At 40.5% G+C, this 26,516-nt stretch overlaps 2 protein-coding genes across 2 annotated transcripts; one reads left to right on the top strand and one right to left on the bottom strand.

Moving 5' to 3' along the window:
• Positions 1-535: 535 nt before the first annotated feature.
• On the bottom strand, positions 536-1,825 carry LOC146630713 (sialidase-3-like). Its single transcript, XM_085356046.1, has 2 exons — positions 1,601-1,825; positions 536-1,498 (listed from the first exon to the last, which is right to left on the bottom strand). Exons 1-2 carry the CDS (start codon positions 1,823-1,825, stop codon positions 536-538), a joined length of 1,188 nt encoding a protein of 395 aa, XP_085212172.1.
• Positions 1,826-18,914: 17,089 nt separating this feature from the next.
• On the top strand, positions 18,915-25,935 carry LOC146630714 (ubiquitin carboxyl-terminal hydrolase 12-like). The gene is made up of 19 exons (XM_085356600.1): positions 18,915-18,950; positions 21,078-21,158; positions 21,357-21,412; positions 21,711-21,780; positions 21,890-21,973; positions 22,462-22,517; positions 22,837-22,927; positions 23,013-23,075; positions 23,185-23,285; positions 23,409-23,465; positions 23,566-23,697; positions 23,790-23,913; positions 24,000-24,151; positions 24,257-24,356; positions 24,497-24,573; positions 24,753-24,861; positions 25,459-25,516; positions 25,686-25,843; positions 25,930-25,935. Exons 1-19 carry the CDS (start codon positions 18,915-18,917, stop codon positions 25,933-25,935), a joined length of 1,611 nt encoding a protein of 536 aa, XP_085212726.1.
• Positions 25,936-26,516: the final 581 nt, after the last annotated feature.

Genomic DNA, 26,516 nt, shown 5'->3' on the forward strand with positions numbered 1-26,516 from the left:
GTATGTGTCATTTTGTCAACAGTTACATTTTGACAAAGAAATGTTAGGTTTTGACAGCAGAGTTTAGGTTTTGAGAGTAGTTTCAATTTGGCACAAATGTGAATGGTATATTTCCCAGTGTTGTGTCATGTTCACTTGTGTTTAGAGTTTTGGCACAATGAGCGAAGTTTTGCAAAATGTGTTCAAGCAACGGGCGAAAACTGTAATATGATATTTGCAACATTAGGTATGTTTTCTTCAAGGAGTGAATAACTAGATTAAAACTTTTGTTTAAACTGAGCATCCATGTTTAATACTCACTGAAAACAGGAGAAACTGTTTTGTTTCCTTCAATTTATTAAAGTATTTTTTAAAGTGTTAATCCTACAAGCTTCTCAGTTTTCTTATTCATTTTTCATGCAACAAGCAAATAAAGATTTTTACATACAAAGCAACACTTAGCGCTTTAAGTCGTGCACATATACATATGAATCTTTTCATCTACACACCTGAATAAAAATTATTCTTTTTATATTTTTCTTTTCTTTTCTTCAGTTTATTTCTTGGTGATGTCTTTATAGCTAAAGACAACAGAGGCTATCTGCTCATGTATTTCCTGCTGCCCACACTCAAACAGACATGCAAAGCAGCCATCATCAATGTAAGCCAGGTCTGAGTAACCACTGGGTCCATCATTAATGATGCAGGGTTCGCTCCATGCCTTTGGATCACGTGGGGATTTGTTCAGATACACACCAAGATCAATCCTGCGCGATTTACTGGTTGGGTGTGTGAACAGCAGCCACTTGTTTTGGTTTGTTTCACTTTGTGCAGTTCCACTTTGTTCTTGAGCTGGAAAGGAGACCACACTTCCCTGACATCCTGAGCACTTTGTTTCTGTAAGCTTAGTGCATCTGAATTTGCTGAAGGTAAAACCTTTATTCACACTGACAGCTTCCACTCGAGAGGAGCAAAAACTTCGAGCATTGCAATAAATGAAACTGGAGCGGGTGTCTTCATAGACCTCTGCCATTTGACATTCGCCTGATTCTGATTGCAACGTTTGACCAAATTTCCAACTTTTATCAGGATCATCACTATACAGTGAGAGTGCATATGATTTACAACAGCAACTGAACGAACATGCAACTGGTTTACAACAGCAATTCATGAGGCAAGTACTTCTGCAATAAGCATAAACTGGGATAATCAGTCTACCACTCTCTGTTTGAATACCATGGCCTGGCCCAACAGCAAATGTGGACCAGTTTTTTATTTCACTCAGTTTGTCCGTCAAATCGGTCACGTCGCTCCAGGTTTCTCCGAGATCCTCACTTGTGATGTAGCAGAGACGGGTCCTGTTGTCATAGTATTCTATTTGGTCATGCTCAGTGATGCAGTCTTCAACACAGATGAAAAACAGGAAAAGTTTGTTGTTGACCTTGTCATACACCGGGCAGGGGTTCATTGGACGGTATCCTTTAATAAGTGCCTTTTCCAGCTGTTTGAGCTCTGACCACTAAAAGAGAGATTGTTCAGGAGTAAATAAAGCAGAACAGTTCAGAACAGGAGCGTAACTAACAAGTAATTTAGAACTGAAATGGCTGATTATCACTATTACCTCAACCGTCTTCTCAGAATCCTCCTTCATCTTTCCTGTTCTCATAACCAGCTTTTCTCCGCTGGCATCATCTGAAGTCTTCCTCTGCTCTGCAAAGGCAAGTAAAGTTTTACTTTTTTCCTCATACAGAAGAGCAGGGATCCTGTAAACACATTGAGCAGCTTCCTTAGATTCAAAGACAGGTTGTTTCTGCAGCTGAGCTGTTGTTGAACATCCACAGCCCATGTTTGCTGTCCTTGTGTATAAAATGGATATTAAATTATAAAGAAGCCTTGCTGGGTTTATCTCTGCGGTCCTAGAATTTGATGTTGCTTTGACTTTTATAGGCTGGCTATTAGAGAGTGTGGATGAGGGAGGGATCTTTGTTTTTATCACAGACCGATGGTCATTTCTGAGGAAATGATTCACATTTCCCTGAGCTCCAACCCCCGTTCCCTTAACAAAATAAATAGGCAAAATCCGTCTTTCATCATGCATGGGAGAAGAAGAACATATATCACAGAAAATTTACAATAAAAATCATGATTTAGGAAGTAAAAAACATCATAACACAAACACAAAACATTAAAAAGTAATCCTGATATTATATGGTTTTTGAAGTCTTGATGAATAGAAAAGAGAAATCAAGCATAGAAGATTTAATAGAAGGTCAAAATGATGGTCAGACTTCAGACTGAGCTGGAATCCAATGAGAAGAGACCACTAAGTGCACTAACTCAGAAAAGTCCTCAGTTACTTAAGTTATGATACCAAAGTAGTAAATATTTAAATACTAAAGCAGTACCTCTTTGGTGTCTTTTAACCCAAAAAATAAATCACCTATAAAATATAATACCAATAGAATAAATAAATAAATTAGAGCTGTGCACACTTTGCATTTAAGGGAGCTTGAAGATGGAGTCTCTTTCCTTATCAGGGATTCTGCAGATGTGTTCTGGAGAAGGAGGCGTTTACAGTTGTTTTTCATGGATGTGATCCTGTATTCTCACAATAATAATGGATTGGATTTATATAGCGCTTTTCAAGGCACCCAAAGCGCTTTACAATGCCACTATTCATTCACTCTCACATTCACTCACTGGTGGAGGCAAGCTACGGTTGTAGCCACAGCTGCCCTGGGGCAGACTGACAGAAGCGAGGCTGCCATATCGCGCCATCGGCCCCTCTGGCCAACACCAGTAGGCGGTAGGGTAAAGTGTCTTGCCCAAGGACACAACGACCAGGACAGAGAGCCCGGGGATCGAACCGGCGACTTTCCAGTTACAGATACGCTTCCCAACCCCCTGAGCCACGGTCGCCCCCACAATGGGTAACTGGGCGGGATTAATGACAGTGAGAGCTAGAGGATGTGACTCTTGGCTGGTCTTCAGGTTTCATTGGAAGCAGTCTGAATATGAAATGCTGTAATGTGACTCTGTAGGTCAGTCAGTCCCTGTCTGCCTTTAAACAGTCTTAAATTTGAGCCGATGGTATCCTGCACCCAAAAAATTAACCAGTCTCTTCTGTATTTCCTGCACCAGTGGATGTGGAGACTCAACAACCAGAAAATGATGCCAGAGCATCGAGGTAACCAGATTATTCTCAACCAGGTATCTCCTCCTATAGCAGAGCTGTGGCTGGATTCATGTCCATCAAGACAGTCAGGCACTAATTCTCTCCACTACACCTTCCCAGTTTTTCAACTGGAAATCATCATTGCCAAGCATCTGTGTGGTTCTCAGTCATCCAGGTCATGGTAATCTAATCTAAATTTATCATTTGTCATGAGTCAACAATACAAGTCAGTTGATTAGGATGTGTGTATAATTACATATTTTTTGCTACATTCCCAAGTACTTGAGTAACAAAATAGCTGATTTTCCCAGTGGAGGCTCCCTCCCTCAACAGTCCTTATTTATAACCGTTTTGTACTAGTATGATCTGGATTACTCCTTTGCACTGCGAAAATTGTACGAGTTTATCTCTCGTAGCAGTAATCTTCTGACCCTTGTCTAAGCAGTCCTCCATTTTCAGAGGTTCAGAGATAATGGGAAAAACTATATAACTGCACAGTAGCACTCTGAAGCACCTGCCAATCAGTTTTCCAGCATTAACTGAATCTAAGCAGAGGGTATATCACTGGAAATTTGAGAATTTACCCTGCTACTTCTATAAGCAGTTACATTATTAAACAATGCTACTATTACTCAGTCATATATGATCATACCATGTAGTGGCTCCACTTTGTTTTACAGATACGGCAGTATCTTTCATGAGCCGGTTCTCTTCTTCTCCACTGTTCATTTCTCATATGTCAAGCAATTTCAGACTTTTGCATATAAAATTTGCATTTATGGTCATGTTATAAAACAGCTTTGATTTTTAAAAGCAAGACTGTGAGCTACATTCCTAAGTACTTCAGTAACAAAATATCTGATTCTCCCGGTGGACGCTCCTTCATAATCCCTCTTTCGTAACCTGCAGGTCTGTACTCCATGATCGGGTTTACTGCTCGGCTCTGCAAAGGCTACAGGAGTCTCTCCGACTTTTTCACAGATTAGAGCGGGAATCCTGTGAACCCTGATTTTCTTTTATAAATTTCTTTATTGACTCCTATATTTTTTTTTCATTATTCACAGTTTTATTTTATTTGCAGTGTCCAGGTTGTTGTTGTTACTGTAACAACAAATAATATCAATAATATTATTATCTGTGATCTACTTTAATGTGTTATGCAAAGCACGTTTAAACCTTTTGCTTGCTTTATATTGTTTTAACCTTAAATTCACTACAGTTATTTGTTTATTAAAATATTCATTGTGGATGTTGAACTCACAGTTTGGAGTTGGTGGGAAATAAATGAGCAAAAGAACAGATAGTTTTACAATAAAACAGCATATGTTAACTATTTTTATTATTTTCTGCAATAAAATCAAATGCATTCACAACCATAACTGCACAGGTATTGCTGTTGGTTGGACAAATAATAGTTGCTTTGGAATTATCTACTGATCATTCTCCCCTTAAATGGGTCCTAATTCCCAATTCCCCTTTTACAGTTTTTCTCGATTGCTAAAACACATTTCTTGAAACTACGCCTCATATCCTCACAACAGTAAACACAAATCCATAACCTCTCACTCAATTCCCCAAACATCCTATTTCCAGGTCAAAATGAAGCTCTACACCCAAAACTATTCACTCCTGCTGAAAAACCAAACTTTGCCCTCAGACATCAAACACAAGCCCTCAAAAACACACACACTACAACAGAGTTTTGCACACTGGTACAATTAATTCAAAACAATAGTTCCAAAACAATTAGGTTGCTTATGGTTCTCCCCTTCAAAACCCTTGTCACATGATAAACACAAAAGACGCAACCAATGTATGTACAGTGGCACATTGTCATTCATGTACTATACAGTACAACACACACCAGAAACATTATCCCACCTCAGCATCTTGTCTTTGGTCTGGGTCAGGCCAGAGAATCTCATCCACATCACAGGCTATATTGGCCCTGGCCAGGCAGCGGGGGTAAAATCCTCTTGCATGCCTGATCCACCCCTGGCATGCATCTACTGATATGTCTAGGCAGGCCTCTTCCATGGCCTGAAGGAGGTGAACACGGACATAAGGTTCTCGGTCATACACTTTCCACCGCCATGCCGAAAATAACTCCTCTATCGGGTTTAGAAAGGGAGAGTATGCAGGCAGAAAGATATTAGAAAACCTTGGGTTATTGGTAAACCAGTCACGAACCAGAGCAGCGCGATGGAAGCTGACGTTATCCCACACAACAACGTAGTGAGGCTGCTCTGGCTGTGCTGGTTCCCTGTAGTCCAGCTAGAACATATGTTGTCTTAAACCATCAAGAAAAGCAAGGAGAAGCATAGTGTTATAGGGTCCTAGTACGGCATGGTGGTGGAGTACCCCTCGTTGGCTGATGGCTGCGCACATAGTGACATTCCCCCCACGCTGACCAGGGACATTTACAATAGCCCGATGGCCAATTATGTTCCTCCCCCTTTCCCTTCTTTTGGTCAGGTTAAAACCTGCCTCATCCACAAAGATTATTTCATGGGGAACAGGCCGTCCTTCAATCTCAAAGATTCTCTGCAAAACACATAACACAGTAGAGTCAGTCGGTACCCTGAACCACAGTTCAAGAGTGCTGAAATGGCAGCATAAACTGCCATGCTGTGATGGTACACAATACTTTATACAGTATCAAAACTCATACCTGAACATATTCCACACGTTGGTTTTTCACTCTGTCAGAGTTTCGTTCGAAAGGGACTCGGTATGCCTGTTTCATCTGGAATTGATACTTTCGGAGGATGCGGTCAATTGTGGAGAGGCTGATGGCATTTATGCCTCGAAAAAGATGATCATCCTCAATCACTCTCCTTTGAATCTCTCGCAGGCGGATTACATTATTTGCAATTACCATGTTTACAAGTTCCCTCTCTTGCTCCTCTGACAAAAGCCTTAACCTGCCTCCACCAGGTGGTCGTCTCTGTGTCCTACAAAAATAGAAGCACTCATTACTGTAACTGTCACACATTCATTTTACAGGCAAATAATGGAAACATACTGAAACTCAAGACACATAAGTTCAGTAACTTACAAGTTACTGTACAAAGCAGTCTTACTGCAAGTACACCTACCTGTTTTCCTCCCTGAAGGTTCTGATGATGGAGGCAACAGTGAAGCGACTCAAATTTGGTTGTACTCGTTGCCCAGCCTCCCTCATAGTCATCCCATGGACAAGGACATGGTCAACTAAAGTGGCTCGAATTTCATCCGAGACTGACTGTCTTCGTGCCCTTGCTCTTCCCCTTCCTTGTCGCCGTCGTTCTCCACCTCCACCTCCTTCACCACGTCCTCCTCCACCTCTCCCTCCTCCTCCACCACCTTCCTGTTGTCCTAGACCACCTCCTCCTCCTCTTCCACCACGTCCTCCTTTTTCACCATGTCCTCTTCCTCCACCACGTCCTCCTCCTTCACCACGTCCTCCTCCTTCACCACGTCCTCCTCTTTCACCATGTCCTCTTCCTCCACCACGTCCTCCTCCTCCACCACGTCCTCCTCCTTCACCACGTCCTCCTCTTTCACCATGTCCTCTTCCTCCACCACGTCCTCCTCCTTCACCACCTTCCTGTTGTCCTAGACCACCTCCTCCTCCTCTTCCACCACGTCCTCCTCTTTCACCATGTCCTCTTCCTCCACCATGTCCTCCTCCTTCACCACGTCCTCCTCTTTCACCATGTCCTCTTCCTCCACCACGTCCTCCTCCTTCACCACGTACTCTTTCTCCACCACGTCCTCTTCCTTTGCATCTCTTTGGATCCATTGTTTCAAACCTGAATGAGCTGACTTTGGCCCTTTTATCTATCCATCGCAGGTTCTGATTGGTGTGTGCTAAATTTTGACTCCTAGTGTTTCCACCTGGTTAATTGTGTGCTAATTGAGCTCAAGCTATGCTGACTTAAGTTAACATTATTGCATGCTAGTGCTTTCTAAATGACTACATGGTGTAAGCACTGTAAAATGTAGGGATTTGTGTGTAGAGTTTTGCAGTAACAGTTCACCAAATTTGAGTCATGTGTCAAAGCAGGGAATAGTGTTTATAGTTCAGGGAAATGGGTGTGCTTTTTGACCAATAGCGTTACGGTTTTGAAATTTTAGTTTAGAGGCCTGGTTATAGTGTTTAAGCAATCGAGAAAAACTGTAATATAAATATTTTTGTACTAGCATTCCAGTACACACTTGTACAGAGTTACTTGTTTGTGGTTAATACTCAAACTGATATTGAAGCAAAAAGCACCAATGATCGAGGCTTTGCATGTTTGAATTTGTGCAAAAGGTGAACTTTGCCTTTCAGGCATGTTATTATGAATGCATGGATATCTGGATGTTTATTGAAAGCTGCACAAAGAAGTAAATATATAATTTCCTATGCATCTATGGAACTGGAGAAAACTCACTGATTATAAGTCTTAATGTTACAGAACATGTAGTGATGATGATGGATGAGGATGTTTGTCATGTCAGTTGATTGTGCTGTAACCAAACTCAGTACTGATGTGTTCAAGCAAGGAAAAAATGGGCACAGTTTGGAGAGTGTGTATTACACAGTAATAATTTATCATTAGTTTTGAGGGTAACCTTTTCTTTCTGAGGAGAAAGGCTCACACTTACAAGTCCCTTATTAATAATAAATATACAGTGAAAGTCAGATGTGTTACTTGTATTTTTATTAGCCTTCACCAAAGTCTCCAGCTTCCCTTCTCAAGGAAGACACACACTTTTATTGACTTTGTGCTGTACCTTCCTAAGTAGTAACAATGAAACCCCTCTTTAATTATTGTGTACACTACAGCTGTGTTCTGGAGAAACACACACTGAAAGCTGTGAACAAAATATTAATGCTGGGCCTACACTGTTATGGTTTCCAAATCACTGGATGTTAACTCTCCAGTAGCCTTCCTGAATTCACTGCAGCTAAAAACATCACAGGTTATCTGTTTAATTTCAGTTTGCTTCCCACACAATGAACATGCAAACCAACCATCATCAATATAAACCTAGTCTACCCACTGGGTCCAGGGTTTGGTCCATGATTTTGGATTGTTCAGACAGATAACTAGATATCACTTTGACTTGTTTATGCAGCCACTTGTTTATGTGTGGATCACTTTTTATTTCCAGTTTAATTTTGATCTGGAAAGGAAAACACACTTCTCTGACCTCCTGCTCTGGACCTGTTTCTGCAAGCTTTCCACCAGTGCGTGCCAACAATCGTTATCGTCATCATAAGCATAAAGTGAAGCTATCAATCTGGTGTCCTCTATTTGGAGCCCATGGCCTGGCTCAGCGATGGATTCAGCCCATGGTTTCTTAAATAAATTAAATACATTTAAATTTATAAATATGTTTTTAATCATGCTAAAAATTAAGCTTGCCTATGGAACCTGTTTACATTATACCCTGAACACTGCATATTTTTACAAAAGGCTCTCATCATCTTGCACAATAATATATAGAATATTGTGCAATATGCTGAGGCAAGCAGATTTTTTTGTTCTGTTTTTTATAACTTGAAAAATACCTTGTTCAGCTCAAAACTCATAGCAGGCGTTGGCTATTAATTTTTGCCAGATGACAATGTGAGAAAGTGGGACTCTTGTGGAAGTGGAATTCAGTTCTGCTCAATATCAGTTGTATATCTTTATAAACTTATTAATAGAGCCTTCCACAACAGTCCCACCATCAAATCTAACCCCTTGTAAAAATTAGTTGACTAGGTTAAATCGATTAAATCGAATAACCGGCCACCTAAGTGTTTAAAGAAGGAGAAAATCCATCCTGCTGTTCATGCTGGAGTTTTGTGGTCCAGACTACAAACTGATGTAGGACAATGAATAACTGTCATTAACTCAATCCTAGCTAGATTGTGACATGAAAAAGACTAACAAGAAGTTGCGGTAGTTTGTAATACCTGAAAGACAAATCTATACCAGCTGCACAACTCTGTGCTGCCCTGAAGCCCATAAAATGTCCACATTCACAGCTTTTCTCTCCTCTGCACATTGCCTTTCTCCACGCTGCTCCGTTTCCGTTCCTACCTCCAGCGCTCATAAACAATTATTGATTGTTAATTGTTATTAATAATAATTATTATTATTGAACCTTTTTTAAATCTGCCTTTTTTAAGTCCCCACTTGTGGTATATTTACATACACGTATATTTATCTGCTTTATGAACATAAGTGAAGTTGAAGAACTCCCTGGCATCTGGTTTGACCTTTGTCTATCTCACAGCCATCAGGCCAAGTTTTGCTTCCCTTTTCTGAAAAGGGAAATAACAAGGAAGGGATAAAAAAAGAAAGTGAACTCTGCCATCCCTCCCTCATGCTTCACACTGCCAAAATTTATGTTAAGTCAAAAAAAAATACAACGCAACACAACTGCATCTCCTTAAAGCACCCAAGTTAGGTTTGTTTGCTTTGTTTTTTTGCATGATGTGAATTCAATTAAAAAGACTCTTGCAAAGACATCCTACCATGCTCCCAGTAACACTTTAAAACTATAAATGAGATACAATAACCTTTATTTCACTAGTTGGGCCCACGTCCTCATTTTAGGTTTGACAGCGTTTTAGTAGGTAAAGGTGAATGCTTGGACATGAATTGAGCCGCGGTTTGGGGAAGGCCTCGAAGGGGACTGGCGACGGCTCCCGGGCCTGGCAGATCGCCATGGACTAAGTAGAAATGAAGAAGTTAAAGAATTGAAAATAAGGGAGGGAGGGTGGGGCACGTAAACGAGAATGAACAGCTTGCAAAACTGGGGGAACTTATATAGATGACAACTGGATCTCCAAATGATTCTGATCACTGCTTTTTGTGACTCCAGCATGACTTTATGCCACACCCCAAGTTTACGCTTTCCTGTGTTTGTTCCAACTATAAAAATCTCTGAACAGTTAAGCAATGCGTTCTTGGAAGACTGCTTTAAATGACCTTCTCTCTATTACAGTTTTTTCTGATTGCTTAAGCACATTCTTTGTAACTATTGGCTAATTTTGCAAAACTCTTCACACAAATAAGAAAACCTGTCACCCAATAATCAAAACATTGTAGTTCTCTTGCAAAAGCAAACACAGCTAGATTAACTCTTCACACCTTCGTAAAAATGGTGTTTCCGTATCAAACAGTACACACAAGCCATCATCTACTAAGCACACAATGCGCCAACTGCACACTGATGGTATGAATACAAAACACATCTGGCTTTTGCTTTCTCTGTGCACAAGGTAGGCTATGTCAGTTTGAGCTCATACTTCTGTCATAGATCCATAAGCATAGAGGGATCCAAACTTCAAGTACTGGTGTTTATTCAAACACATCAAAACAAACACAAGTGTTCATTTCCAAGTATAGGATTATTTGCAATCGCCATAATGACTATATGGGTTACTTGGTCTGCAGTGAACATGCTTCCTCTGCCCCAGCATCTGGTCATCTAGCAATTCTGTAAAGTAACAATTTCAGTATTTTTACATCAATGGTATTGGTGTGTTTCTCATTGGCATATGGCAGTGCTACAAATCTTTGTGCGAAGTGACTGTACTAACCGATTCTCATTTCAAGATGTCCTTATGGTACTTGCTACAGTGTAGCGGCTCGAGTTAGGCTGGACCCGTTGGCCAGCTACCCTCAGGGTCATTCCACGGTTGATTACATGGTCCACTATTGTAGCTCTGATGTCATCAGCAATTCTATTTCTTACTCTTCCTACCCTTCCTCTCCCCCCTCCTCATCTTCCTCTCCCCCCTCCTCGTCTTCCTCTTGCTCCTCCTTGTCCTTGTCGTCCTCTTCGTCCTACTTCTTCACCTCCACGTCCTCTTCCTCGGCCTCCTCTACTTCTCACTCTTCCTGCTCCCTCCATTGTACTCCGCACACACAGCTTACCTGTATTATAGTGCTTAGGCTGATTGCAAAGTGAACTAATTATCTAAAAAAGTTTTCACATGTGAAAGTGTGCCAGACAGTTGGCAAATTAGTGTTAATGATAGCCATACATGTGTATACTTTTGCTAGGAGTGTGTTGGAAATTTGGTAATTGAGTGTTGTGCAGTGAATTGTGCCTACAGTTTTGCAAAGTGTGTGTTACAAAATTGCAAACTGAGTGCAAAGCAGTTTTTGTGCTTTTAGTTTTGCAAACTCAGTGAGTGGTTTTGCTATAAGTCTGAATAGTTTTAGAGATTGTGCTACAGGAATCACAGTTAGGGTTTAAGCATTCAGAAAAAACTGTAATGTCATGAAAAATCCAGTTTGTCCAGTTTGTGTTTACAGGCAGGAAAAAACTGAATGCTTGATATTTAATGCAATCTCAAAATCATACATTAAGTCTAATATTTTCTAAAAGATGTCCAGTTCATTCATTTGTAGCATAGCCTAATACACCCAGAAAAAAAGCAATATTAGTAGAGGCATGCGTGCCTATTGTGAGTCTGAATCCCATGTTTCAGAGGAGTCTGTTTTCCGAACTCTTTAAAGCAATTAGTGATCCACTTAAGGCCGACATAAGATTAATGCCAGAAGAGCCGACGAGCAGAGCTGTGGAACTAATCTGTAATACATCCCTGTGTTACTGACAACTTGTAGACATGAGGGAAACTGCAGGCCAGAGTCATCTGTACAAGCTCAGCTCAGCCCCTTTGAACCATAATCCCCCTCGAACATTTAGACACAGAGCAGAAAGGATCGCCGAGTGGCACAAAGTCATCAACCACACAATGCTGAGATTCACTTCAAAACAATGAGAATATGAAACAAGAGCAGAATCATGCACATGTGTGAATAAAAAGACCAAGTTGAAAGGCATAAAAGACTTATATGTCCGAGCATATGGTTGCCAGATTTTGCAGCAGACTTCTGATCGCACAAATAAATCCTTTTCTGGTCTTTGAGTGAGGATGGATGAATGGGAGGTGGATAACGATGTGAGGGAGTTTGTTTCATGTCAGGGGACCGCCGACGGTGTATGAGTGTGAGCGCGCTGTGCGACAGCTCCATTCACAAAGATATGCTTTGAATCAGATGTATGGACCTCAGTTAATGCAGCAAAGAGGAAACATCCTTTCTGATCCATTATGCTGCAATAAAATGTTTCTGAAATCATGAAAGCAAAATGAATGATAGAGAAAGATTCAAAAGCAATCAGAAGTTCAACTTCAGGCAAAAACAACAAAATGGCACAACGCAGGACACAATAATTAACGCATAAATAAAATACACAAGCTAAAGCTGCGTGCAAGAAACACAGTGAGAAAACATGTTGTTATACTTTTTCATGTGTGCACAGCAGTGAACGAGCCGGGATGTGGTGGGTAAGATGTCGTAAACATGTTTGCAAGAAGTGATTTGTGGGTCTCGCATACATTTTGAATGGTGGCAGCATCAAACAGCTGTCACTGAAAAACTGCAGACATGTTTGAGCGGCCTCGTGTGTGCTCAAAAATGTTGTTTGCTTTACTTACAGCAGGAAACTGAGCAAGATAAATCTCAGATAAACTGATCTCATGTTCACACGCATGTGACACAAATTTGAGCAAACTGGCAGAGATTTCTGGCCACATTTACATTTTGTTTCACTTCATTATTGAGCAAAGCATTCATGGACACTTTTATGAAAGGCATGTGTGCGAAAAGCTGCAGTTTCTTTCATGGCCACTTGAGGCTTTATACGCATTTGTGCATTAAGGCTTGATGCACAATGACCAGGGGCTGGTTTCATTTTGCTCAGTTTTTTTCTCTTTTTTCTCACAAATACATCTTTTTTAAAGTCTGTTTCTTGCTTTGTTTTTACCATATCTCACGTAATATCCCAGTAAATTAAAAAGACATGCTGTAAAACTAAATCAAGAAGCTCCCCAGCTCTGCTGCTTTCTTATCCCAATTCTGGCTCGAAAAACAAAGCAACATGCAAAAACACGAGGCTCCAGAACAAATTGTTGCGGCATTGCACAGCAAGCATCTGCTAAAGGCAGACAAACAAAAGTGCTTATTGTTTTAATTGCTCACCATACTGTGTTCATTCATTGCGTCAGCTCTCGTGATTTCTTTTTAAGCCACCAGAGACGTTTCATTTTCAGGGATAAAGAAAAAAACTGCATGTGAGACGAGGTTTGAATCATTGTCTCCTTAAAAGTGCTAGGTGTATCTGCAGGTTGTGCAAGTGGGTAACTATTTGTGACAATGTGTTCATGAAAGGTGAAAACATTTCAATATGCCGCCCCCAAGTGGGCAAATACTGCAGCTGCTGTGTTTGCCACGTCATCCTGAGAAGTATGCTCATTTATAAGTTATACACTTTTCCTTCAGCTCTTTGTGTAGAGCAGCCTCGCCTTCACGTTTTTCTGCTCTAGATATTCTCCTGAGTTTGCCCTGCTGGACAGAGAGGATACTATTGAAGCTGTTTGCTTCCTCGCCCAAAATATGAGTGATGCATACCGATATGCCACACATGCACTAACTTTGGCCACACACATACTTCATCATGCTCTATATTCAGATTTTAAATATTTGCATGACAGAGGATTACATCTTTAAAAGAATTCATTCACTTTATTTTCCAGCATTTATTGGTTTCCAACTTGTGTGCAAAGGCTGAGTTTAACAAGTCAGAAAGAACAACAAGTACTACAGAGCCAGGTGGGATAAAACCCATAGCACCCAATAACTAGAGCATCAGTGAAAATGCATTTTAACGGTTCCAGGTAACACACCTCGCCATTGTTGTTCACATGGAGTCAACATGAAGTAAAAGCTTTGTTTGATTTTGCCTTTCCACACTCACTTATTGTCTCATTATGAGGGACAAATGATCCAGCGGGGATGAAGACAAACCAAGAAAAGGCCCCGCATGCACAAGATTTAATGCGAACAGGGTGTATACAAACACAGTGTATTCTTCTTCATGCTGCGTTTTATGACCAGGAGTGGTCGGTCATTTAAGAGGGCAGTTTTAATGTCGCGTTGTGTAACTAGCCACATCTTTATCCTGTTATAACTTTATTAATTTGGCTTCAGCTTTCATCCAGAGTTTATAGGCCTTCGAAATGCCTGAACCTCAGAGGTTGGTCTTGTTGAACAGAGATCACCCACTGTGAGCTATGTAAACAGCTGTAAACCACACACAGACACATACTCACACATGCTGCACGGGAAAGAAACACTGACTCCTCAGGACCTGGGGGGGGGGGGGGGGGGGGGGAGAAAGAAAAGAAAAGACGCTCAACCAAAAGCTGAACCTCAAAGGAAGAATTTGCAAATATCATGTAATACTTCTATAAGATCACCAAATAAATAAACCAAACACTGCAAATCAGGGAAGGAAAGTATGACATGTTTGTTTCAAAGTTGGGCTTCAAATTCAAGGGGAAAAAAGAGTATTTGATTTGAAACGAGTTCATTAGTTTCAATAAATGAAATGAAATTTTTTAAAAGTTGTGCAAATGAAACTTTCTTTTGAGTACATTTTCATTACCCTGAAAACACCTTCTTATACTGATATTAATGCCAGAGGAATTCCTGTAGCGACATCCTATAACAGCAACGCAGTCCAATTCAGTGAGCTCTTTAGTCTTTCACTAATGTTTGTAAAAGCAGACTAAAAACACCTGAATTCAAAGATTGAGAGGTGTGGCCCATTACTTTTATCCATGTAGTGTAAATTCTCAACAATAAAAATTTTACAGTATTTTTAGTGGCTATTAAATAATGCAAAGAAATGACTTTATACTTGGAACCAGTATTTTGTTCCTCTGTATGTAAAACCTGTTTCATTCCCTCCCCTCAACACCTTCCTAACAGACACACATTTACTGGACATGTTTTGACAGGTGGTCATCACTGGTTTATACTGTAGGCTGTAATTGCAGTCTGCACGAACAGCAGAAGAGATGGAAAGAGAGCAAGTGTTAGTGAGTACGTGGCTGTCTTTGTGTTATGAATATAACAAGATGACAGACAAGAAAGACCAAACACACACACACAGGAAATTTAGAAAGAGCAACTGAACATGAATCACAGACAGAATAAGTATTATTTCAGTCACAGCCAACACAGTTGTCAGTGAGTGCCATGACCAAAACCCTTTTCATTCCCTTCTGTCTATTTCATAAACTAACTTCTTTATTCCCAGCACATCTGGCAGACAGATGTCTATCTCGTCTTACGTCTCTTTTTTTCTCTCCCTCGCTCCTTCTTTTCCCTTTGGGCAGGCCTGGTGTTAATCGCTCTCTCCTCCACCTGGCAAGACCACCCACATACTGAGCAGTGATGCTCAGGCCACCAGCAGAGTATGTGTGTGTGTGAGTGCATTATAAATTCATACACAAGAACATCACTTGAACTTACTTGAACTTACACAGGAGCAACAGTAACAGGAAATAGCCAAAAACTAAATTATTTGTGTGGAGATTTCACCAGTTTCAAAACTCAAATCCCCCCCCATGTAAATATTGAAGAAGAAATAAAAAACAGCTGTAATATATTCTGCCCTAAAATTGAGTGAAAGCATATGAATATGGATTTGAGATGTTTTAAAGGAAATAGGGATGCCCAGCTATGATAAAAAATAAGAAAAGAAAAAAAATAAGGATATGCGAGAAAAAAGAAATGGGCAAAATGCCCTTTTAATTATTTAAGCCAGAGTCATGGAAATCTATGCATTTGCTGCCATCTAGTGGTCAAGAGACCAAAGCAGAGACAATAATACTGTTATTGTACTCAAGTATTTTCTAATTAATTCTAAGTAATTTCACTTTTTGTTTTTAATCCAGCTCAGTTTTAGTTAGTGCAGTGACAGTTTGCTTGTTTCAGTTTCATATTTCAGTTTTGAAAATGTTTAGTAGTTTACAGGGTTCATAACTACGCTGATAATGAGCCTCATCCTCCTTTTGTTCGGACTTTTCCATGGTCATCCACCCGCGTGTACACATTACATCAGAAGAGACACCACAACACAGAGTTAACACTGCATTACAATAAGAAAAAAAAGACCTGGTGCTGAAAACCCCCCGGAGGGAATAAGATTAGTGCTGTTAAAGTCAATGAGGTGTCAAAATAGGCTAGCTGTTCTGCAGACCCTGTTCACACAACATAGCTGACTGAAGAAAAATGTAAAATATTATTTACCTTACCATAAACTGACTTTAATATTGTTTAATTTGATTTTAAATAATATGCTCAACTGTGTGCCAAAACTGGGGATCAAGCTGTAACGTAACTACAATTCAACTCATGAGTCTTACTCTAATCGGTGTAACGTTTTCTAACTTGGAGACCCAAAACAGGCTATGTTAGCTTAACTTTAACAGCAATGAGTAAAGGAATTGGGGGTCGGACCCTTCGTGTTTTCAGCCTAAGAGAGATATCAAGGCACAGATAACTTAACCACCTCAACTGCTATACCAAAATAAATCCTTGAGGGTTTTATTTATGTTGTTTTTAGCCTGTTTGAGCTTCAGTCAGTTTTAGCTAATATGCCTGTTAGCTAATGCACTATAAGCTAACAGGAAGTTCGTAGGATCCAGTGCAGGTCATCTACCCCCGAGCAGGACAACCAGAATGTCCCCAGGGTGTAATTACAGACAACCCCAGGTAAGTGCTTTTAATACTTTGGCAAATTGCGGGTCAAAATAAGCATTGGTGGTCGAATGCTGTTCTCCAGAGAGAGAATATTTGTTTGGTGTCTTGTTGTGCTTGCTATGCATCGCTGACTCGTTTCTTCTTTCTGCATCAAGTAAGGAATGTAGTGAAAGTTCCCAAGAGGTTAAAAACACCACTGAAAAAATGCCATCAGACCTGAGTTGGGACACTTGGATTATGGAGCTTCTGGACCAAGAGAGTGGATGGGAGCATGTGTTTAACAAGTAAGAGAATAACGTCCCCCAAAATGTTTAAACTTCAAAGCTCATGCATACATTAGTGATGGGCAGATGAAGCACTGAAGCTTTTCATCCAATTGGTTCACCCCAGCGCAAAGCTTCTTGAAGCTTCATTTGCTCTAGTAGGACACCTACTGGACGTAAAAATATTAGTTGGCATGAATTTGAAGAGTGTGGCCTTTTGCACACAGCCTGTAAATGTCAACAACAAAAGGAGTGTGTAAAACATGTATATTGTAGTGATGCAGTATACTGTGTATATTTATACTGGCAGTATGGAAAATGATTATTTGGAAATGCTTAAAATGGAAATGATCATTTACTGTGAGGTGAGGTGTGGTTGGGGTGTGGACAGTGGTTGTGCTTTTGTAACGTTGAGGTATGGACAGCTACACACTGAGGCGTCAGTCCTGCCCATATTTTATTCAGTAAAAACTAAATTTTCACTGCTTTTATGACCTTTTTAGTGGGGAGAACATAGCTAGGATTTAATGATTTAACAAATCTTATAAATCCTTTGTCCTCCACAATGCTAAATGGCTGGGAGTCCTCAATCACCATGCTAACCAGGTCTTCATCTATTTGAGATTGTTCTCCTGAGGAAAGACAATAAAAACAAAGCACAAATATAAATATCACACACGTAACTTATTACAGTTGTATAATATTGTTATATCATTTAGTAACATTACGGCATGCTATTATTATCATGGCATTTGATGGCTCACCTGGTCTTGCTCCACAATCGGTGTTCCCCTTATTCTCATGCAAAGCTCTGTAGTGCCTAAGCATGGATGAGGTGTTGTTGTTATATCCCAGCTCCCTGGCACATAGCAAACACTTCACCTTGTACAAAAGTAAATACAGCTTAACTTAAATTGTATTGCACCATCAGTATTATGAAAATACATCTTCTGTAGAAATACCTTGTTGGGAGGAATAAGATCAAAATGTTCCCACACAGGGGAGGACATCCTCCTCTTCTTAGCTGGCTCCATTCTCTCCTGAGTTTCTCTCCTCACTCTCATAAACCTCCAAACTGCCTCCCAGCTGTCTCCAACTCTCACTAACCGCAGCTCTCCATCAAACACCTACATTTTGATTGAAGTCTGAGGGGTTTGTATCGCTGTCATATCTCGCGGCAAAGTTCGAACCACTTCATGAACCAGTCACGTGGTACAGCCGGGCAGCGAGGCTTCGGACGTCATCATTTTCAGCTCCTCCCATAAATGAAGCAAGCCTCGATACGTGCATCGCGGAAACGCCCCCTCCATTACTCGACACAAGCTTCGGAGCCTCAATACAGAACGTCACATCACTAGCATACATGCACATCCAGTGCTCAGCGTCTAATTGTGTGTTTGTGTTTTTACCTTTTTGCAGTAGCGTAGTGAAACATTTGGGCGGTGGATAAATAATGGAAATTATAATTCAGACCAGAGATGGCTTCAGGTGAGTACACGTGGTGCACAAGGACCAAAGCTCACCTTCTCAACCTGGAGAAAATGAATTATTTTACACTGATACTGTAAACTTTTGTTTGTGTGTCAGGTTTCCATACATCGGAAACAGCTGCTGCATCTGTAATTCTGTCCATCCTGAGGAGAGTCCACACTCTACATCAGATCCTTGGCTCACCTATAATGACGCACAGGTGCTGCACACAACTGGATCTGCAGCTTGTGAGGAACAGCAGCACTCAGCCTACATGCTGTTTCACAAGAGAAACGTAAGAAGACACAGCATCTCATCCTGAAGTGAGAGAATGGCACGCCAGCTGCAGCCTAATCCAATCTCTCTTCTTTTCTTTTTTCGGTGCCCAGACACCCTTCAGTTTCATCATGTCATCCCTAACAATAGCTGTAGAGTTGGATGGAGGATGAAGACAGCAGAGAGCAAAAGAAACAGGTAAGAGCAGACAGGTAGTCAGAGTTAACAAAAACTTTTAAAGCCAGTGTAGCTTCGGTTTTGAACACATTTATTGATGACAATTTTACATAAATAAGCAGTGTGTTATACTGTTATCAGATGTGGAGTCTCACTAACCACTTTAATAGTGACTTGTGTCCCAAATACTGTTTATTTGTCTTAGTTACAGATAGTGAAATAAAATGGGAAATGATTGTTTCATAATTGTATACTCAGCTTGGTCGAGAACGAGGGGCAGGATTTTGAATTGATGCCATTGGTGCATCTACTAAAGTTCTGGGGTCAGTTTGAATATCAGTGACTTTGACCTTGAGTTCAAGTTTTCTGAAAATGTTGTGAATGCTACAACTCTGTGACGAGAAGTAAGTCTCCTAGGTCTTTAAATTTGTATATAGGTGCATCTACTAGGAAGCTGAAGGGTTGCACTGTGGGCCATCTGTAGAGGTGTAGAGTCAACAACCTGTCTCTGAATGTGGACAAAACAAAAGAGATCGTTGACTTCAGGAGAGCACAGTGAGATCACTGCCCACTTAACATGAATGGATCTTCTGTGGAGGTCGTCAAGAGCACCAGATTTCTTGGTGTCCACCTGGCGGAGAACCACTCCTGCTCCCTCAACACCAGCTCGATAACCAAGAAGGCCCAGCAGCGTCTCTACTTCATGCAGAAGCTGAGGAAAGCCCATCTCCCACCATCCATTCTCACCACCTTTTACAGTGGGACTAACGAGAGCATCCTAAGTAGCTGCATCACTGTCTGGTATGGTAACTGCAGCGTATTGGATCGCAGTACCCTACAACGGATTGTGAGAGCAGCTAAGAAGGTCATTGGAGCCCCTCTCCCCTCCTTATAAGATAAGATAAGATAAGATAAGATAAGATAACTCTTTATTGTCATTGCACAGTCATACATAGTACAGTAGTACAATGAAATTGGAAAAACTGTCCTACGTCGGCACTACATATAACACAACACGACACGATATGACACATCACAACGTAACAAACAACACAACACAGTATATTAACTTAGTATAAAAAAGAAGAATAAGTGTATGTGTATTGCACACTGTTATTATTGCACATTAATTATTATTGCACCTTGTTATAAATATAAATATTATTGTTATCGTTTTAAACATTGTTACCTCCCCCTAAAAAGTCCAGGGAGGTATCCAGTCAGGTCAGCTATTTACATTGATCAGGGCTATTGCCCTGTTGTAAAAGCTGTCCTTGAGTCTATTTGTTCGGGACCTCAGCAGCCTGAACCTCCTGCCAGACGGCAGCAGCTTAAACACCCGGTGTCCTGGGTGTGTGCAGTCCCGTAGGATGCTGCGTGCCCTCTTGAGACAGCGAGTGCTGTACAGGTCCTTCAGGGAGGGAAGAGGATGTCCAATGATTTTTTGGGCCGTGTTGATGACCCTCTGGAGTGCCTTTATAACACCCGCTTGCTAGAGGACCCCACACAGCCTTCAAACACACTCTTCACCCTGCTGCCTTCTGGAAAGAGGTCCCACAACATCCGGGCCCTCGCTACCAAACTACGGAAAAGTTTCTTCCCACAAGCCGTCAGACCCCTGAACACTCAGTGACTGCACTGGCACACGCACACCTTCACACATGTCACTACCAAGCACTTGTCTGCAGTATCTCACACTCATATACATACATACAGACACCAAGTTACTTTTGCACAATACTCAGCATTTTGCACATTTCCATTGTCTTGTGTCTGTTTCGTCCTGTTCTGTCACGTTTTGCACTGTTTTGTCTTGTTTATTTTTGCAATTTATGCACACTGCACTTTATGTAGTCCTGGGTTTGTCCGTATATGTCATATATAGCACCAGGGTCTCGGAGGAACGCTGTCTCGTTTCACTCTGTACAGCACCTCTGCACGTGGTTAAAATGACAATAAAAGCCACTTGACTTGACCTGTTTTGTGTAGCAGTTGCTTGGAGACGAGCACCATACAGTTCAAATGAGCATACATTCCAAAATATGCAAATTTGCCCCATACATCATAATGATGATGTTTGCTGTTCAGGGTATGAACGTTCTATGCTGAAAGTTTATAAATATACAACCTTTGACTGCTTGTTTTCAGTTGAACTTTTGCAAAGCTGAGGAGATTTTGGCTGCGATCACATCAAGTCCAAAGATGTTTAAACTTCTTTTTCACAGAAAGGTAAGTTTGAAGAGACTCGCAGCACATTTCTATGAATATTTTCTTATGGTAAACAAGCATTTTTGAAACTTTTAAGGAAGCTTCTTGGATGATTTCTGTAAAAACTGAATTTTGAATCCAAATGAAGGATTTTGTATTTTCATACCATATACTTTGTTTTATGCCATTACTGATGTTGGTTTTCTTGTTTCTAAACAGAAATCACACAAACAAAACGTGGCAGAGAAGGAAATTCCTTCTACGTCTCATCAGAGGTAAAGAAATGCGCCAGTCTTTAATGCTGCTGGAGATATTTATAGCAGTGGTTGAGTTGGAGCTCTTTTATTTCCCTTTTATTGGTGTTTTGTATTTACATCTTTTTTACTACTTCTAGTCTTGTCTATAATTTATATTGATTCAGAGATTAGCGTTTGAAAATGTAGAGTGTAAATGTACAAAATACATGATTTTGTTCCATTACAGTTATTAATTTTTATCTGCAATCTCCAGCATGTACTCCTTGTTAAAAATTTGCACTTTGAAAAATAACATTTACACTTTTGTCCTCATCAGCATCCCGGATGCTCCTGTTACTGAAAATGGTCAAAAGAAGAGAAAATGGAGACACCTCTGCTGTTCCTCGGTTTGCTTTTACACAAAACATATGAAATGCACATTCTCTTTAAATTGCACTTGTTAATTTAAAGTGACTTTACTTTTTTAATAAACGTATGTTTGTTCGTCCTCTGCAGCAAACTGACAGCGATGCAGAGGCAGAGAGCAACACTGTGAAGACACAAAAAAAGTGTCGCTGGTTTCTTTTTAAATTCTGGAAGGTATGTTTTATGGAAAGAGTCACTGTCATCAAGCATTTACTCATCACAGTTAAATGAGAAGAATTAAGAGCAATTTAGCACACAGCCATGTCCTCAAATTAAGTTCAAAGATGTTTAAACGTTTTTTTTTCACAGAAAGGTAAGTTCGAAGAGACTTGCAGGATGTTTCTCTAAATATTTTTTATGGTGAATAAGCATTTTTGAAGCTTCATGGATGATTTCTGTAAAAACTGAATTTTGATCAGAACCAAATGAAGGATTTTGTATTTCATAGGACAAACTTTAAAACTCAATTTAAGGCATGAATAAATTGTTTTTATTTTATTTAAAGATATTCCTATATCTGCTTCATGAGCTGACAGCTCACTAAAGTGATAAATAATATGAAATAATACCAAATTTTCTAACTGGACACTTTTCATGGAGAGACCCACTTGGTATGTTTGTTTTATGCCATTACTGATGTTGCTTTTCTTGTTTCTAAACAGAAATTACACAAACAAAACGTGGCAGAGAAGGAAATTCCTTCTACGTCTCATCAGAGGTAAAGAAATGCGCCAGTCTTTAATGCTGCTGGAGATATTTATAGCAGTGGTTGAGTTGGAGCTCTTTTATTTCCCTTTTATTGGCATTTTTCTTCCACCTTGTGTATTTACATCTTTTTTACTCCTTCTAGTCTTGTCTATTATTTATATGGATGCAGAGATTAGCGTTTGAAAATGTAGAGTGTAAATGTATAAAATACATGATTTTGTTCATGTTGGTATTCCATTACAGTTATTCACTTTTATTAGCAATCTGTATTAGCAAAATGTACTCCTTCTTATAAATTTCCACAACATTTACACTTTTGTCCTCATCAGCATCCCGGATGCTTCTGTTGCTGTCACACCAGCTAACCCTGAAAATGGCCAAAAGAAGAGAAAATGGAGACACATCTTCTGCTGTTCCTCGGTTTGCTTTTACACAAAACATATGAAATACACATTCTCTTTAAAATGTACTTTTTAATAAACTTATGTTTGTTCGTCCTCTGCAGCAAACTGACAGCGATGCAGAGGCAGAGAGCAACACTGTGAAGACTCTTTTTAAATCCGGGAAGGTATGTTTTATGGAAAGAGTCACTGTCATCAAGCATTTACTCATCACAGTTAAATGAGAGCAATTAAGAGCAATGAGGCACACAGCTATGTCCTATATATTTATATCAGGTAAGAAGCACCACGGAAACGATCCCAGCAGACCTGAGTTGGGACACTTGGATTATGGAGCTTCTGGACCAAGAGAGTGGATGGGAGCATGTGTTTAACAGGTAAGAGAAAGACGTCCTCCAAAATGTTTCAACTTCAAAGCTCATGCATCCATGCACATACACTGCTCAGCATCCCGACATCTTTCCTAATTTTGTGTTTGTGTTTTTACCTTTTTGGAGCAGTGTAGCATGCGGTGGAGAAATAATAGAAAGTCAAACTGGGACTATAGACTGCTTCGGGTGAGTACACGTGGTGCACAAAGACCAAAGCTCACTTTGTCAAAGTGGAGAAAATGAATTCTTTTACACTGATACTGTAAACGTTGTGCGTGTGTGTCAGGTTTCCAAACATCGGAAACACCTGCTACATGAACTCCTGCCTGCAGAGCCTCCTCAACATTGAGGAGTTCATAAGAGACATCAGGCGTCAGGAGGTTTTGTGGAGCACAGATCCAGAAGCTCAGCTCTTAAGGTGCGCTACGTCAACCTTCTACTTTCTTCAAAAACCTGAAGAACAAAGAGATCTAACAGCAGAAATGTCTGTTTACCCTTTCCTTTCTACAGAAGGCTCATTGATGTCAGGGACTGTCATGAGTCAACAGATTATGGCCTTAAAGATCACCACCTAAGAGCTTTTAAGAAGGCATTCAGCAGTCAAGCTCCTGAATACACCGGCAGTGCACAGAAAGTGCGTCAGCTATTTGGACATTTTGTTTTTTTGCTTTACCTTCTGATTTTGATGTACTGTTTTAAATCTCTCTGCTTTTCTTTCAGGACGCTCATGAATTCCTAACATTGTTCCTCAATGAGGTCAAAAGGCTCGCACCTCACCTGGAGAGGAACGCAGCTCTCCTGGGCCAAAGTTATACCTGCCCAGTAGAAGAGCATCACATTTTTAAAATGGAAAACATGAGGACATGCAAGAGGTAAGCCTGTCTTTCAGAAACGCAGAGCTGGTTGCAATGTTTTCATATACCTCTTTTCCACCTACCTGATCTTTACTTTAACTACGTTACTCCTGAAATGTGTAGCTGTGGTCACCAATCATCACAGCACGAGGACTTCACCAGCTTGTCTCTTGACCTTGTTCCAGAGGGGTCTATTATAAACATGTTAGAGACATACTTGAAGGTAAGATCACAAATTCCAATAGAGTTGTAGTGTCAGCGATCTTAACACACCTTTTTTGTTAGTGTTTGTGCGTATGTGTGTGTGCATATGTTGAGATTTCTTTCTACCATAAAGCCTGTTTTCTCTGTGCTGTTGTTCAGGAACAAGAAATAGAATTTCGCTGTGATTGTGGAGGGACGGCCTCAGAACTGAAGTCGTCTTTTGATACACTGCCAAGGTGAGTAAGGTCACATCAGAAGTGATCGACTGACCAGGTTTCCAAACTGTGGCGCATCAAATATCAGAGTTTTTCGAGACAATACTTGAGCAGTCGTTTTCTCCCATCTTCTGTTTGTGTTTGACACTCATTCTTCTTATTTTCTACCTTGTTTGTGTTTTTTTTTTCTTTTCTGCCAGAGTCCTGATCTTGCATCTGAAGAGGTTTGGCTTTACACAAACCTACAACATTAAGAAGGTGGATGACCCCGTCAGGCTGCAGAGGGACTTGGTGGTGCCATCCAATCAGGTAAAAACAGACTGCAGAACGTCTCAGGCTACGTCCACACTAGCCCTGATAGATTTGAAAACTCCGTGTCCACACTAGTGTTTTCAGTCATTTTCAAATAGTTGTGCGTCTGCATTGAAACGGCCGAAAACGCTTACGTTCCAGTCCTGCGCATGCGCAAAAGTGAGTGAGGATTACAGAATTTGAAGAAAAGCTATCCGGAGCATGTACAAACTGATATTAATCTTTTTTAGGGCTGTCAAAGTTGAGAGCAATCAAAACAACTGCTGTAAAATGCACTCGGCTATCTTTGTTTAATTGCTCACATGACTGCATCACATGACTAAAATGCGTCATCGTTTTAGAAAGTCTGCGTTTTCGAGTGTCCACACTGCGACGGGACAACTCCGTTTTGAAATGTGTGCGTTTTCAAGATGCTGTGTTTTTCCTTGAGGAAAACGCCGTCTCAGTGTGGACGGGAGGTCAAAGCGGAGAGAAAACGATGTGTTTTCAAACGAAAACGCATTAGTGTGGACGTAGCCTCAGCAAATCAGCTTAATTATGGCTCTGATGTGAGACTTTGTGAAACTAACACTCTTTGGATTTGTTCCTTCTCAGGGTGGTGGCTGTTATAGTCTTGTCAGCATCATCAGTCATTATGGAGGCACAGAGTCAGGTAAAACAACAGACTTGTTACAAACAGAAAATGAAAACTTTCTACTTTTCAGTGAAGGACTCACACACAAAAGCTTTTGATGTTCTAAGACGCACTAAGTCAAAATCACTGTTTGCTTGAATCAGCTGACTTCCAGAAGTTGGATTCATTTGTCTTAATGTGATTTCAGGACACTACATCTGTAGTTCTGTCCATCCTGAGGAGAGTCAGCACTCTACATCAGATCGCTGGCTCACCTATAATGACGCACAGGTGCTCCACACAACCGGATCGGCAGCTTGTGAGGAACAGCAGCACTCGGCCTACATGCTGTTTTACAAGAGAAACGTAAGAAGACACAGCATCTCATCCTGAAGTGAGAGAATTTTTAAATGTCCTGTTACCTTGTTAACCAGTTTTGTCTTCATTCTCAGTTCTGAAACAGGAAATGGAAGGAAGGTCATCATCATGCTGAGAAGAAACAACACTCGTCCCAGCCCACCATCGCACACTGGAGGACAAGTACTGGTAAGTATTGCCCTCAGGAGGAAGGGTCCTCCCAGAGAGCCTGGTCCTCCCAAGATTTCTTCCTCCAGGAGGGAGTTTTTTCTTGCCACCGTCGCCCCACATTCACTGGTCTCATCAGCAGGGACATTTTTAACATCCTAAGACCTGAACTCTTTCATGGCATGCATTTTTAATTTCTCTGTGCCATTTGGGTTGATTGGGACCTGATGAATGTGAAAACAAAGACATCAGATTCGGACTATCTTTTTTTTGTTTCTCAAAAAAATGAGATCCACATATGAGGACATTCATTTTAAAGTTCGATTGAACAGGGGCAGTGTAATGTCCTCCCTCATAAGTGGATATCAGGTTTTTGAAGAGCAAAATTTTGTATTTTGGTCTCATAAATGTTATGTCCACATATGTGGACACCAGGTCCTAGGAGGTTAAAACAAAATCTACTAGTAGTGCAGCACTACTAGAGATCGTCCTTTTCTAGACCAGTGATTGGCTT

This window comes from Diplotaxodon limnothrissa, linkage group LG6, assembly GCF_057381915.1.
Source record: "Diplotaxodon limnothrissa isolate DT_005_m linkage group LG6, D_limnothrissa_male_GT1.1, whole genome shotgun sequence".
Taxonomy (NCBI): domain Eukaryota; kingdom Metazoa; phylum Chordata; class Actinopteri; order Cichliformes; family Cichlidae; genus Diplotaxodon; species Diplotaxodon limnothrissa.

Bases quoted from the DNA above. Each gene is read 5' to 3' on its own strand.
- LOC146630713 (XM_085356046.1), bottom strand. From the start codon at position 1,825: ATGGGCTGTGGATGTTCAACAACAGCTCAGCTGCAGAAACAACCTGTC. The intron at 1,499-1,600 runs GTAATAGTGATA...TCTCTCTTTTAG, and splicing joins ATTCTGAGAAGACGGTTGAG to TGGTCAGAGCTCAAACAGCT.
- LOC146630714 (XM_085356600.1), top strand. From the start codon at position 18,915: ATGGAGGATGAAGACAGCAGAGAGCAAAAGAAACAG. The intron at 23,466-23,565 runs GTGAGTACACGT...CGTGTGTGTCAG, and splicing joins GGGACTATAGACTGCTTCGG to GTTTCCAAACATCGGAAACA. The intron at 24,152-24,256 runs GTAAGCCTGTCT...TGAAATGTGTAG, and splicing joins AACATGAGGACATGCAAGAG to CTGTGGTCACCAATCATCAC.